At 37.4% G+C, this 15630-nt stretch overlaps 2 protein-coding genes across 10 annotated transcripts in view; one reads left to right on the top strand and one right to left on the bottom strand.

Annotated features, from left to right (window-relative positions):
* THAP5 (THAP domain containing 5) overlaps positions 1-8650 on the bottom strand; it is a 196289-nt gene extending 187639 nt beyond the window's left edge. For 3 of the 8 annotated variants that reach the window (XM_089917014.1, XM_089917015.1, XM_089917013.1), the window contains exon 1: positions 7783-8649. In XM_089917014.1, coding sequence (XP_089773140.1) covers positions 7783-7862 — 80 coding nt within the window. In that variant the 5' untranslated portion in view covers positions 7863-8649. Of the gene's footprint in view, positions 1-26; positions 3347-3873; positions 4067-7782 lie in introns of those variants that run through there. The other 5 variants (XR_016394207.1, XR_016394208.1, XM_089917012.1 and 2 more) reach the window with 3 other exon arrangements.
* On the top strand, positions 8135-12550 carry DNAJB9 (DnaJ heat shock protein family (Hsp40) member B9). Of its 2 annotated transcripts, none has more exons than XM_022583166.3 (3): positions 8135-8253; positions 9890-10116; positions 11044-12550. In XM_022583166.3, exons 2-3 carry the CDS (start codon positions 9900-9902, stop codon positions 11496-11498), a joined length of 672 nt encoding a protein of 223 aa, XP_022438874.1. In that variant the 5' UTR covers positions 8135-8253; positions 9890-9899; the 3' UTR covers positions 11499-12550. The 2 variants fall into 2 exon arrangements, with proteins under 2 accessions (XP_022438874.1, XP_022438865.1); XM_022583157.2 differs by lacking the exon at positions 8135-8253 and adding an exon at positions 8260-8376.
* Positions 12551-15630: the final 3080 nt, after the last annotated feature.

The raw sequence follows: 15630 nt of genomic DNA, 5'->3' as shown, positions 1-15630 counted from the left end.
GAACCAAGAAATTCTAAGTAGGCAAATTCAAAATATTCATCCAAACATTTATTGAGTTAATATTACATTGTCAAAGAAACGAAAGTGAATAAAAATTCTGCTTTCAAAAAGCATACAGTCCAGTCGAAGAGAAAGCTATGGATAACGTCATGATATACAGTGTAAACACTGTTACGGTGTTATAGAACAAAGCTCAGTGTTATAAGACAAAGCCCTGTAGGAACAGAGAAAAAACAATTTTGACTGGTAAGAAGGGATGACATTCCAACAAAATCGAAATACAATTTTAACAGACTGGTTGAATTTAGAGAGTAAAATAAGAAGACACAAAAACAAGTACCTGTCTAGCATGTTTGAGAAATGCTAAGAAGTCCAGTGTGGCTAGAACACAGGATGAACAGAATCACAGAGGATCATATACATGATAGTAACAAGTTTTGCTTAATTCTATAGGTATTAAAGAGTGATTACAGATTTCTGAGCTAGGAAAGTTAGGTGGTGTGCAGGTGATACAGCTACATCTATAGTTTAGGTAAAAAGCTGATAGCAGAGTCCAGGAAAATATGGAAGCAGGAGATTGAAAATATAGGTACTACTAGTTAAGAGGCTGCTATAAGAATGTAAGTAAGAAATAAAGTTGGTCAGAACCCCCAAATAAAATTTATTGGTTAACTGAGTTAGAGGGAACATTCTGAACTGAATATAGAAAAGCCAAGGAAGTATCTTAAATACTTATAATTTAGTAGTTTAAAGAAACACAACTAGTTTAAATTATTCCTGAGTAAACTATAACTTTAAATAGAAAATAACTACAATGTACAACATATTTTATAATGACTTAAAAAGGCTATTTACATCTATATTATTTATTTTAAATACCAGCAAAATGCAACTTAAAAATAACATCACATCAACTTTACCAATTATATACACATAATTTATGCAAAAATTTTAAGGAATTTTGCCCCACCCATAGCCACACAATAAGGACACCACTAATCAACTTTTTATAATTAGCTGACACACACTCATATACTAATTAATTTTATTAGCCTAAAAAAACTAAGTGACATATGGCCCCAAATAATCATCCATTTACAAAACAATTAGTATACTATTTGCTGTGTAGTCAACTAATATTTATTGAGCACCTCCTATTTTCTGGCACCAAAAACACATTTACTACCTTACAGAATTCAAAAAACCATCCTTCAAAATAGGTAACAGTATTTTTTATATAACAGATGAGAAAACTAAGAATCAGGCTGACAGGAATTTGCTTAATACCATAAAGAGTAACATATTTAATTATATTAACTGCCAATTCTAAGGGATCATCTATTTTTCACATTTGTGTTGCTACGACTATGTCTCCGCTTTTACGTTTCATTTTATTTCTATCACCATTATTTCTCTTTCCTACTTGTCTCTCCAAGGTTATCACCACCTATCTATAATTTCTTTTACTAAAATACATGTAAGTGGGAAGGTGTAACATTAAGTAATACTCTATCATTCTGGAATTTTAAAACAACTTATGCACACATTTTTAAAAGTTACACATATTAAATAGATAAAAACCATAATTTTTAAAAAGTATTAAAAAATTTAACCTCATTGAAATTTTTGGTTTATAAATATAACCTTAAATACAAGGTGTCAAGAAGCTTAAATGACTGTGTATTATGATGGTCTGCCACATATAAGGTACATATTCTTTCAAGTTTAAAGTACCTCTCCTAAGAACTGGGCTAATGGTTGATTCCTTATTTTAGTTCAATTGGAATAAAATTGTAACTGGAGTATTTTCCTTTATAACACAGAAAACTATAGCCCAAAGGCCAAGCAACACATAATTTAATAAATATTGAGAAGAATCCAACAGTTAATAATATCAAATGCTAGCCAGCATCTAGTTTTATGTGAGTATAAGATTATCATATAGAAAACTTGTTCTATTAAAAGTATCTAATTAAAAAGGCAAGAAACTATAAAGAAACAGACTATGTTAGAGGTCTAGTTAAGTGCCCTCTTTTTACAGATTAGAGACTGAGAATCTTGATAAGTAACTTGTCCAAGTCACATGTCAATGGTAGAACCAAGACTGATTCCTGAGCCTGATTTCTATTCTGGGCTCTTGTTTACCATATCCGTGTTCTCTCATTTTACGACTTAACCATATTATTTATTCACTACATTTTAACTTCAAATTTGGAAAATTAACAAGTAATGACACTTCTTCTACCCAACAACTCTCTAGTTTTTCTCAAAAATGAGCATTACAAGAACAGGACGCAGTTCATAACATTAGAGCACTTGCTTAGCTTCATTAAGATAAGAGCTTTACACAGGAAAAAGTTCACTTTACATATAATTTGGTTTGGCAAACAAAAAGCTTACATAAAAGTCATAGCTTTAAAACCTCTTTAACCTATATCATAGTAACTTCATACGTTGTGAAATGGTTTTCTATAATCTTGACATTTTCTTCAGATAGCCGGTTTTCCTGTTTTAGCTGCCTTATAAGAGCTTCCAAAGACTTCAATCTTCCTAGAGTTTGTTGTTCTTGTAACTCAAGGAGAGTTATCTTTGAATGTAGTTTAGAGACTTTCTGCCAAAGATGTTCCTTACTTACATCTTGTCTGCAGTAAGAATGCTCAATCTGTAAAACTTCCATCTCATTGTCTACATCCTTATATGAGTCTTCAACATCTATGTCTTCTTCCATTTCCACCTTTTCTTTGGGGGCAGGTATAAAAGAATTAATTGTAGGTTTTGAATTTTCTGTAGGTACAAAAATGGCAATAACAGATTCTTTATTTGTGTTTAATTCTTCAACTCTTTGAGTAATTGTGCTGAACAAGAATGGATTTTCCTGTGCTGACTTAATTTCCACAGAATTATTTGTGAAGTGTGGGTTAGCAAGATGATTGGTAGTTATTTCAAGCACTTCTTGGGCTTCCAAAGACTGCTGAATACCTTCTGAATTTGAAGTTGTCAAAGTAATAGTTGTAGAATTTAGATTCTCAAAAGATGTGTGAAAACCACCTATACCTATGTCTTGACTAACTGATGTTTCCAAGGTAGGTTCTGATTTTCTGGTATCTTGTTTAAGCAGATTAAGAGTTAATACATTATTTTGTAAACTTTCTGTTTTTGGATCTGGTAGCTTTACCAAGGCAGATGAATCAAGTAATTCTGCATGTTCAGGGGGGACGTCTGTGTCAACTGTATTCTTCTTTGGCTCATTTGATGAAAATGACTCTTCTGACTTGGCTTTTAGGCATACTTCTTTCTCATCTTTCAATTTTTTCTTCTGAGATTTTTTTTTGGAAGGGTCTTTCTCCTATAAAATAATATTTTCAAATTCTAATAAAGATGTCCTTACTAGGCTTATTCCCTTATTAGTTAGTGCTGACTATTTCAGTACAACTATGAGCAGTATACTGGCCAAGCAAATTTATTCAGTTAAAAAAATGTTTTCAGTATATAACAGCAGCTCAAAATATACTTGAAAACATTTTTTAAAAAAATTATGCATAATCAATATATCAGTATAATGGAAAAAAATCTCAGATCACTCACAAGACCAGTAAAATATCTAGATCATTAATTTACATTAATAACTTAACCTGATAATTTATGTATGTGTTATCCTTGGCTCCTCTGAAGCTATGCTTCAAAATGGTTTAAATCTTTAAAAAATTATTACACTTTCAGTAAAAGCACAAATTAGTTTTTCTTTTTCTCAAATATGTGTTTTCCCAGCAGTTACCTTTCCCTCTCATCCCCTCTACCTGATTACCTGCCACCCTGCAACCTGCCACCATGCTCAGCATTATCCCCTTCTCCCCTACTCCCTGCCTCCAATACCTGATTCTCTTCAGGCAAAGAAAATATTGTTGGAATTGCAGTTTGTTTCAAATAGCGAATACCCCATCTGATGTCAAGAGAGTCAGGAGTAAAATGGTCACTACACAGGAACTGGTATTTACTGGGAACCCATGAATCTCGCTTCATGTTCTTTAACCATTTTTCAAGTCTTTCTTTGTCATGTAGAGGAAACCTGAAAGTAAAAAAAGGAAAACTTTGCTATATTTTAACAATTTTGCCAGATTCCAGGCCTACACATATAGGTAACCTATCAATCAAGTGCCATAAAAGCAAGACAACTACTCCTACCATACAATAGCATCTTCATGACAACTACTACCATACCATCTCTGCAGCAAAGAGGACTAAGATATGAGATGTGTAGCCAAAGCTTTTGTCTGAGAAGAGTGGCTTGTAATACATAACTCAGAGTCCCTTCAAGTAAAACCTATGTTACTACAAAGGATAAAATCTATTCATATTTGCTATGGATTACATTTCTTTTTCATTCTGTTGTGCAGTTTGCCTAGAACTAGTGAAGAGCTTTGTAACTACAAAGTCCTATTCAAATATATTTCATAGTAACATAACAAGTCAAACGGTTTCTGGTCTATAATTCAAGAAGTATTAAACTTCAGGCTCTTACATTAATATTTTTAAAATACAGAGATGTTAATTGAAACAAATGGTTTAGCTGACATAAATGAATACTCAATCTTATAAAACTTCTAATCCTCCATTCTCTTTACTGGAATCAGCCTCAATTCTACCCATTTGTAATTTAGTCCAATATTTCTAGTCTTCTACAGCTGGTAGATTGGGAACTCTAAAATTCAAGTATTCAAGTTCTGAAAGAGAAATTGACACAAGAACTAAACGTGTTAAAGGACAGACTCAGATATTTTATAATATGAAACAAACAGAAAAGATAGAGAAAAGTAAAACAGCTCTTTATACGTGTTCTTCCTGTACTGAGTAACCTGGATTTTGAGTTGGCTTTAACGTACTACAATGTGTTTTATGGGTAAAACTGGACTAATGGTAGAATTTGACAGAAAACTTTATTCTACCAGTCTAATCAGGTTTGAGTTAAACTGAATTAAACAACAGTGATTTATACTTCTTTTGAAGATTTTACAAGAACACAGTCCAAGACACATACTACATAATAATTTCCTACTTATAAAAAATAGTTACATAGGGCTTCCCTGGTGGCGCAGTGGTTGAGAGTCCGCCTGCCGATGCAGGAGACACGGGTTTGTGCCCTGGTCCGGGAAGATCCCACGTGCCGCAGAGCGGTTAGGCCCGTGAGCCATGGCCGCTGAGCCTGCGCGTCCGGAGCCTGTGCTCCGCAGCGGGAGAGGCCACAACAGTGAGAGGCCCGCGTACCGCAAAAAAAAAACAAAACACAAAAAAACCAAAAAACAGTAACATAGAAGGTTCTCATACAAAAAGCAGCTGTTATACATTCCTCCCAATCACAACCATTTATGCTTCGTAGTAGCACGATTTTCTAAAATAAATATTGATAACTTTGTAAGATGCTAGACGAAAAGAGTCTGGGTATTTTGTAGGAAATAATTTTTAACCCTGATATCCTTCCGTGGAAAACTCAGATTATCTGCCTTTGGAAGTTTTTACCATAGGTATAATATTCATACATGGCTTGAAAATTTTTTAACCTTACATATATCAATGACTTAGGTTATAAGTATGATACGCCTAACGAGAAAAGGCATTTAATGGCAAAAATAATTTGCTTTTCAGAGGACTTGGAACTCTGCTATCCAGAGATAAGTTTATACCTTTTCTGTTATAGCTAAAATGAGAATATGCCTTTTACAAAAAATTTTTTTAAATGTAATTTCATGTATATGGATGCCATTTGTAAATTATTTCTATTGTACCTATATGTTAAGTTATCAAACAATTAAAAAAATACACTTTGTGAATGTCTTTATTGGTAATTGTATTGCAATGCTTTCTTAACGGGTAAATCTCTAAGAACTCTCCTAGAATATGTTTCTGGAACAACTCAGTATCTCTATATTGGTTCAGTTTGTTTGGTAATTTTGTTTCTCTGTCTTATTAATTCTCCCCAAAACATAAACTAATCACTGATATAAACTGGTCGCCATATGTATATATTCACTGAATTCTCAAATTAGTATAAATTTACTTTGCAGCGTGCTATAGTGTTAGCATGAGAAAATTCAATTCTTCAAGTTTGGTGCTATTAGGGGAATAAAACTAATTCAATGTTTAGTTTGCTGATTACACATGAAATTTCAAAAACTCACTTAAAAACTCCACTTTCAGTAAATTCATTTTGAGGAAAAAATTCTTTATAATTGTCTTCCTCTGGCATTATTATTTTTCACTCCTTAAAAATAGTAACTACGCAGTCCACAAAGATTAAAAGAATTTTTAGTCTGAGGTTATGACGCCCCCAAATCCAAGGCCAAGGAAATATGGGGTTAAATCAAGCTCAACATGATCCTTTGCTACAAACCTCCTCAGAGCCAGAGCCATTAATATACTAGCATATATTTCTCCCCCTAAAATATCTCTTTGCAACTTGTGGAAGGGCTTCGAGGAAGATAATCCTGGAAATATTGCCACATGGTGTGAATTATTTGGAGTTATCAGTTTTTTTCATTAGTTAAGATAATGCAAAGCAGCTGAGTCATTAGTGAACAGAAAGCTTTAGGTCTAAAGTCAAATAAGCTTCACAAAATAGCTAGTGAAAATTCAAAGAAAGTTAAAGACAACCAGGTTAGGGCTAAATTAATTATTTTTAAATACAAGAAATAAAGGAAATAGAATAACATAAATACGTTGACTTTCATAAACACTAATCACGTTATGAGTGCCAAACGCCATTTTATGTTTTTACACACTACGTGTGAATTAGGTATTACTAGTGTCTCCACTTTACAGATGGGAGGTCTTAGCTAGAAGGGTTAAATAATTTACGGACAGTTATTCAGCTACAAAGTAGTGGAGCCAGTATTTGAACCTAAGTCTGGCTTTGGAGTCTGGCCTCTTACTTATTACACAATACTGCTTCACTATTCTTCCAAATAAAAATGGGTACTTCTCGGGATCCACGAAAATATTTCGTGGCCGCAGTAATTTGGAATACAGGTATTCCCCACTTCTCCAAAGTTCGCTTTCTGCCACTTCACTTTTAGGAAAGTTAGGTCTAACAGGTACTGATGCCCGAACAAGATTTTCGCCTTTACCAAAAAAAAAAAAAAGCAGTTGCTTCCTCGCTTAGGAAAGGTTTCAGAGTAACGCTCTACGTTGGAAGGGAGGGAAAAACCTGTTAGCCCTGACTTACCCTGCTCTCTGAACGAATGGAGAGTATCTAGAGCCCTGAGCAGGAGGTAGGTTATAATTCTGGGTCGGCCACAAAACTTTCAAGGTCACTTACCTAACCTTTCTCAAAGGCCTCAGTTTCGTCAGGAGAAAGTGGAATTAAATAACTATGCGACCTAACTCACTGAAAGTGTAAGTTAACTTTAAGAGCACCTTCCCACTTGGCACGTTTGATGCACCTGAAGCGGTGGTTAAGGTCATCAATGAGATGAGTTCCGGGGAGGTGGGGAAACGCTCTGAAAACCACGGAGCATCGCGCAAACGTGACTGCTTTAGGCGCCCTATGAACACTCCAACAGGCCCCAACGCCTCGCCACACGCCCAGCGACCTCCCTAGAAATGTCAGAACATTTCCAGGTAAACTGAACTCGAGCCTTCGCGCCCTCCTCCCGCGGAGGGGCCGAACACGACCGCAGAACCAAGGCCGAATTTATAGAGCTGACAGGAGATACGCCAAACCCCAACCCCAAACGCCACAGAACTGCGACCCAGAGGCAGGCTAACGCTTCTGCGTTAGGGACAACTTACGGGTAAAAACTCAGCTTCCGGTCTTTACTGTTTCGTCCCCGGCGGTTCTTACAGCAAATCGCTGCGCAATAACGGGGCATCGCTGCGGCGAGGCCACAGGAGACCTGGGCCGCCGACGGGCACAGGCGTGCCTTCCTCGCTGAGGCGGGGCCGCAGATGCAGGCCGCCGGAGCCACTGCGCCTGCGCCAGGCTGGGCGGAACGGAAAGACGGTGCAACCCTCGACTCACTTCCGCTTCTGCCGGCTTCAGTACGGCCCTTTCGGGGGTTGGGGCCGGAAGTGACGCACAGGCAGAGCGGCAACAACAGTTTTCCACGTGCGCGTAGGGCGCCAGGGTCAGGTGGGGAGGCGGGAGCCAATAGGAAAGCGTTTCGTGTAGGTTTCCTCCTGAGGTGGTGGCGCGAGCAGCGGCCGGCCCGCCTGTGGGGAGCTGGCTGTGAGGGGACGCGGCGGCGACGGCAGGAGTGTGAGGTCGGTGGACAGGCAGCAGTGGGTGCGCACCAGCTCCTGGAGGCCACGGAGGCCGGGGTTGGGGAGGCCAAGCCGCGCAGCGCCGGCGCCTCCGCTCTCTGAAGGAGCAGCTGCAGCTGGAGGGTGCGAATGAGGGAGGAGGCCGGGGTCTCCGGGAGGAGGTTTAGGCCTCGGTGTCCGCCACGGTCGCCGGTAGGGCTTCGGGTTGCCTGGTGTTCTTGAGGAAGAGAGTAGGAGAAAGGAGATGGCCTAAGCACAGTGTAGTGCGGTTTTTTGGGGGGGTTGTGCCGCTGGCCTTCTCGGGTGTCGGGCAGCTCCTCCCAGGGCCGGACCCCGAGCCGCGGACAACCGGACGGCGGCGCAAGGTCTGACAGGGCGAGTCCAGCCCAACCAGCCACTGGCTCTGGGGAGTAAGGCCCAGGCTTGCCGTCCCCCGGCTCTCGGGAATGAGGAGTCAGTATAACGCAACGGTCCGTCTTTTAGGAGAGTATGGTATATTCAACTTGAAACTGTGGAGTAAGGTTTGTGAAACAGGGAAGATGCCTCCCTGTCAGTTTTAGACCCACCCTTTGACTAGGGATCAGTCACAGTACGCGTTTGGTTTGTGTTCTTTAAACCAGGAGTTCGTACTTGATCCTTGGTTCGCGTGACTGTGAGTGACTCTCTGGGAAGAAGTAATCCATCTGCTAATTACGCTCTGAACAGGCCAACAGGAGAGGAACGCAGGCAGTTTGCACAAACCAGAGCGTCTTTCGTCCGCTGTGTTATGTCATCCTAGGTTCTTAAGGACTCCTGTGGTACGGTGTTCAACAAACAGGGTCGTTTGAATCCCAAGTCATTTAATCTGTACTGTCAAGAATTCTCAGTTGAATTCTAGGTTCAAACTTCTTTAAGGTTAGAGAAACATTTTAACGACTCCTGAGAAGTTAGAAAGAATTTACCTTATCTTAAGTACAAACTATGAAAGTTCATTTTTCTGGCAGCCTTCGCAGAAATCTTAAATTCTATTAATTATGAGTTTTTAACAAAACTCACTTATCCATGCTTTTTTGTTAAATATTTGGGATCTTACAGTTAAAAAAAAGGAGAGATTACATTCTATTGTGTTGCATTGTCAATATTATGTAATATTGAGATTCTCTGTGTGCAATCCTTGGCTCACCTTGCTGAAATGAAAACTGAAAGTTTCTTAGGGAGGGAAGATTACTGCTAATTTAGACATACTGGGCTGATTACCTTGGTAATATACTTTTTTACCATTAAGTTAAAGTTTTTAAAAAATTCCTTTAGAATATGAATTCTAGAAGGGAAGATTGAGATATTGAGATCATTTTAAGCTATATTTTTGTAACTACTGTGTTTATGGCCAGAGTGTTAGTGGAAAGGCAGTAACTAAGAAAGATTTTTCTTAATTTGGTTGAATTATATTTGCTCTCAAGATTACAACCAATTTAGGGGTAGTGCAGCCTGTATAAGTGAAATAACATGGAAATAGATACAAGATACACTATATATGCTTAACATTTTGATACTGCATTAGTATACTTTGAATCCTAAAAGCTCATTCAGTTTCTTTTAAAAGAAAAATCTTAAGATTAGTTCCATGGATAATATTTTTTTTTCTTTTCTTTTTTAGGATATTAGAAATGGCTACTCCCCAGTCAGTTTTCATCTTTGCAATCTGCATTTTAATGATAACCGAATTAATTTTGGCCTCAAAAAGTTACTATGATATCTTAGGTGTGCCAAAGTCAGCATCAGAGCGCCAAATCAAGAAGGCCTTTCACAAGTTGGCCATGAAGTACCATCCTGATAAAAATAAGAGTCCTGATGCTGAAGCAAAATTCAGAGAGATTGCAGAAGGTACGTAAATGACTATCTTCAAGGTCTCACAGGTTTTAACTAGTAAAGGTGAATGATACCTAAGAAGTTTGTATGTATTTGAAGGTTTTGTGGAGGCGGGAGGGAGAGTGGGATCTACACATGAATATAGTGAGAGTGAGATTCTCAAGGCTATTATAACATATTTTGATCCTGGATATGTGGAAGTATATACTTTTATTGGCATTCAGATCTGAAAATGTTGAAAATGTATTATTTCTTTCTTCTGTTATTTATAAAGTTGCTTATTGTTTCTATGTCAAAAGGAATTTTAGATACCCAAAACTTATGAATTAATTTAAGAAAGTTTTTATGAATTATGGAGATTAAATATAAAAATATTAAGCATAAAAAAATTAAATAGACTCTAAAATGCCTTGGTTTTTTTTCTTCCTCACTTGGTCTACATCTCAAAGCCACAATTGTCTTTAAAGGAAAAGTATGAAACAAGTTTTGACTTAAGACTAATTCTAAAACAAATTGCATCTCCTGAGCATTTAGTAATTAATGGTGGGTGGAGGTAACTGAGTAGGGAGTTGGAGTTAAACATTTACTTCAACTAGTAAGTGAAAAATGAATTCCTCTGAATTTGCTCACTAAATTCTTTCATACAAGTGATGATTTTGCACAAATAATAACTCTGAAATTGTTGCTCCCATATTTATTTGTATTAATAGCAGCATTTAACAAATATTTATTGGTTATTTACTAGAGGCAGGCATTGTGCTAACTGCTGATAGTGTGCAGTGAATAAGACAAAGTATTTGCCTTTTGTGACTTCTGACTTTTATGTTAGTAGCATTTGGTTTTATTTGTGATGTGAAATACTTGCATAAAATAAATTTAAGAGGTTTGGGTATATGTAATTTTGATTACTTTCAATTACTAAAGTATTTTTATTTCTTTCAGCATATGAAACACTCTCAGATGCTAATAGGCGAAAAGAATATGATACACTTGGACATAGTGCTTTTACTAATGGTAAAGGACAAAGAGCTAGTGGAAGTCCTTTTGAGCAGTCATTTAACTTCAATTTTGATGACTTATTTAAAGACTTTGGTTTTTTTGGTCAAAACCAAAACACTCGGTCCAAGAAGCATTTTGAAAATCACTTCCAGGCACGCCAGGATGGTTCCAGTAGACAAAGGCACCATTTCCAGGAGTTTTCTTTTGGAGGTGGGTTGTTTGATGACATGTTTGAAGATATGGAGAAAATGTTTTCTTTTAGTGGTTTTGACACCACCACCAATCGACATACAGTACAGACTGAAAATAGCTTCCATGGATCTAGCAAGCACTGTAGGACTGTCACTCAACGGAAAGGAAATATGGTTACTACATACACTGACTGTTCAGGGCAGTAGTTTGTCCTTTTTCTGTTCTCTTTAAACCCAACTAGTTGACTCTTCTTCAATATCTTTGACGCAGAACCAATTTTTTGTGAACTATTTTGACAAGTGCATGATTTCACTTAACTTGATATAGCTGTCAAATATATTTAAATTGTTTTTGAGAAATTCAGCAACATTCAGTTAGTAGAGAAATAGCTAATTATTAATTTCCCTGATTAGGCAAGGTTCTTTAAAAAAAGATATTATAATTCTGCCTGGTCTGTTTTCTCTACCTGCCCTTGGCTTATTAACATGACCAGTTTTATTACCAAGGAAAAAATGAGTTTGCCTGATAAATATTTAAAGGTTAAATTTTAAAAGTTATTGTAGATTTAAATTGTGTGAACTTGAATGATCTTTTTTGCAGTGAAACCTTTGCTAATTTAAAATTGCATGCTCTGTAGCATCTCTGACTTGGGTCACAAAATATGTGAAACTGTATAATTGAGTCGTTCAGCAAAGGATAGCAAGCAGTATCTTGGTTAATTTCCACTGAAAGCTTCAGAAAGGTATGGTTTAATATTTACCAGAGAACCATGCAGAAGAATTTGAGTAAAGGAAATGATTGTATTGCTCATAGTCATTTAGACTCAAAGAAAGTTGAAAACTTAACATTGTCCAGAGTTTGTTACGTGTTTGGTCCCTGGCTAATGATTTTGTAGTGTTGAAATCATAGCTATTTTACACATCTTTTCACATTTCTTCCTTAATTGTTGACGCTAGGTTTTAGTATGGATTTATGTATTTGTGTGTGTGTGTGGTTTTTCTTCTTTGCCCTCATCTTTAGAGATTGACTAATACCTCATTCTGTTTATAAAAACAGCCAGTAATTTCTGTGCAACCTTATTATGTGCAATATTTTTAAATCCTAAGAAATGTGTGCTTTTGTTTTCAGATAGACATTTCTTTAGTTCCGCACTTTTCCGTGTTATACTCCACATGAGTATTAATCCTATGGATACATATTAAAACTAGTAAATATCTCATACACCTTTGTGAGTGAGAGAAATATAATATTTACAATATGATGTTCTCTGTTGTCATTTTATTGTTAAAAGTTTAGTCAGCAACTCTGGAGATAGGAAGGGTATATAAGCAATTGGGCTGCTTATACTGATCATAGACCATATTCTAGAAGTTGCTTTTCACTAACCTGAAACCCTGAGGTGACCTTGTTAGATTGCCGTTTAGTAATTTCTCTTGCTTTCTTACCGTCCTCCATCCTCCTTCCCTCACAGATTTTGGTAGCTTGAAGATTTTGTTAATTATAATTTTGGTGTATTTGTTTGCTAGGAACAAGTATTCTTGCCCCTGCTGCTTTCCTCTTTAGGCCTGGTTGGGAAAAAGCAGACTTTGCATGAAGCTTTATTTGTTAGTGATCATCTTTAATTTGACATCTGTGAAGAAAATGAATTTATTCTATTATGTTTATGCACCTTAATTATTTCCTGAAAGTTATACCTACTACTTTTGTTTGATAATAAGAAAATAGCCATACGTTGTATTTTGGTCTGAGGATTATCTGTGGCCTATTAAACAGAACAAATGAGGCAAAAAAAACCTTTTTTTTTCCAAATGACGATGAACTTTAAGGATTATTTTAATATTGTTAGCATCTGTACCCTTGATTATCTTTCTTGTTTTTCCCATTTTAAACATTTATTTGAACTCCTTTTTTTTTAACCTCCCATTTGGCTCTTTGGCATACTTTTTACAAGGAAAAATGTACCATGAATCATAACTCTTATGATACAAACTAAATATAAAGACGCTTAGGTAATCTACAGGTATGTGTGTGTGAGTAGTTAATTATATAAGCAACTGGAAATTAGACCAGTAATCAACATGAAAGCTTCCTCAGTAATTTAAAATTTTTCTTCTTTATAGTTTATACAGGTTGAATGCACAAGGAGAATGGTAAACTCCTGTAGTTATGAAATGACCAAGACAGTAGCTTAATCTACACTCCCTACACAAGTCAACATGTGAAATCTATCACTTTTTTTTCTTTGGCGTAAAATAGTAATATTCATAACATGACTTAATCTTTTTCTTGAACTAATTTCTCTAATTCTTCAAGTTTTCTGGATTGAGGATGTCTTGCATTGTATGCTATAGTGCATGTGGTAGGCGTGAAATTCTTTTGGTGCTCCAGATTGGTAGGTAGTTTTGTGCTCTAAATTTCAGGTCCAATTCTGAGATCAGTACCATGAAAATTTAGGTTGCCCAAGGTCAATTAAGAATTTGTACAGGGCTTCCCTGGTGGCGCAGTGGTTGAGAGTCCGCCTGCCGATGCAGGGGACACGGGTTCATGCCCCTGTCCGGGAAGATCCCACATGCCGCGGAGCGGCTGGGCCTGTGAGCCATGGCTGCTGAGCCTGCGCTCTGCAACAGGAGAGGCCACAACAGTGAGAGGCCCGTGTACCACACACACACACACAAAAAAAAGAATTTGTACAATCCTGGGGTAGTTATTCTAATTTTTTTTGAAGTAAAAGCAAATAAAAACACACTAGAGGAAAATGAGACCATTGCCAAACAGAATAAAGAAGAGATTGGTATCAGCAGTAGGTCTCTAAGGTTTTATATTTTTCATGTTAATGCTGGCATCTTTAGTCCCAGGTGACAGGTTGAATAAAATCAGTCATGATTGTTTCCCCTCTTGGTCCCAATGACAGATAATATAATAATGAAGTTGTAAACATGCTGTAAAACAACATACAGAAGTTTTGAGGCACGATATACAGGAAAAGGTATAAAGCAGAAGAAATTGAATTGAGAGGGAAATCAGAGAACCACAGTCAAGGTGTCCTGGAGAAGCTTTTAAATCTCAGATATTTAAGGGGGGTGGGGAAGGGGAAGCAAAGTGAAAGAATGGGCCAGAGTAGAACTTCATGGGGAACCCTTGCCCTTTTCTCTCCCCCCTTCAGGTAAACTGTTGACAGCTTTTTCTGCAGGTCAGGGACTTAGGATAACTTCGAAGAAAGAGATTATCCGTGGGCAGGCTCCCCATTTGAGGGTATTGAGATGCCAAAAAAAGAGCAGAGGTGAAGTGAATTTTCACTTGGTGATGGAGTGGGTGCTGGTGAGTAATAGCAGCCCTCCCCTCCCAGAGTAAATAAAGCCATCTTACTTTGGCATGTGTAGGGAACAATAACTTCTGCGTGCTGATGACATACTCACCTGCAGTTGCCTGCAGGTTGAAATACCCTGACAACTTACAAGAAACCATAGCTCCTATTCAAAAAGGAGCTTTAACACAGGCATACGTAACTGCTGAAAAAACTGCTTTTCTCATCTCTCTGTGCAAGTTGATGTAAGTCCTTCATAAACACATAACAGATGCCCAAGGAATTCAGACATTTAAGGAAAACCAACAGTAAGGAAGAGAAACCCTAACATCCAACCCTGTATTTACTGACATGCATCAATGAATCAGGCATAGGTCCTTCTTACCTAACCTGCTTACACCAAGGTTTCCTTCCATGTGGTGATGGTGTCAGACAGTATTAGATGAAACAGTATGAATCCACATTTAGTTTACATTTACATCAACCACAGCCAAAGTCAGTGGAAGATACAACAGATGTGCAACGTGTATGTTCCCTATTGTTAAAAAACAAAATTCACATGAGTGAATTTTAAAAATCTTACTGGCTTTATTCAACGATTCATGTGTTAGGCAGCTTTCCACCTAGCTGATAGAAAGGCGCTCTGAGGAACTAAACAACATGAAAGATTTACAGGCAGGAAGAAGCAGGACAAGGAAGTTATACCAGCAAAAAGTTGTCGCAAGGTCACTTCCCTTTAGGGGATGGCAGGGGTCTGTCAGGCAGATTGCGTCATTAGTGCCCATCAGGTAGTTCCTGATTGGGTTAAGATTCCATTTCTGGGAGAGTTGAAACAGTACTTAAGCTTTGGTTAGGTGTTGTGGGGCTTAGCATAAACAACTTCGTTTTGGGCCTCTTGTCTTACTTTTCACGCTACCATGCAGGCCTTATTTTGACTGTCTTCTGTGAAATTCAGATTCTTCCTCTTAGCTAAACTTTGCTACTCAAACCACTCTCCAACTTCTCTTCATTGCTTGCCCTGTGGTTGAACTACC

Source organism: Delphinapterus leucas, chromosome 9 (genome assembly GCF_059928025.1).
Source record: "Delphinapterus leucas isolate spDelLeu-1000000601 "Yukka" chromosome 9, BTC_Dleu_Yukka2, whole genome shotgun sequence".
Taxonomy (NCBI): domain Eukaryota; kingdom Metazoa; phylum Chordata; class Mammalia; order Artiodactyla; family Monodontidae; genus Delphinapterus; species Delphinapterus leucas.
Note: the sequence above shows the minus strand (reverse complement) of the source record. Positions and strands in the feature narration are given on the sequence as shown.

Excerpts from the sequence above, each read along its gene's own strand:
- DNAJB9 (XM_022583166.3), top strand. The coding sequence starts at position 9,900 with ATGGCTACTCCCCAGTCAGTTTTCATCTTTGCAATCTGCATTTTAATG. Across the intron at positions 10,117-11,043 it reads ATTCAGAGAGATTGCAGAAG|CATATGAAACACTCTCAGAT; the intron begins GTACGTAAATGA and ends TATTTCTTTCAG.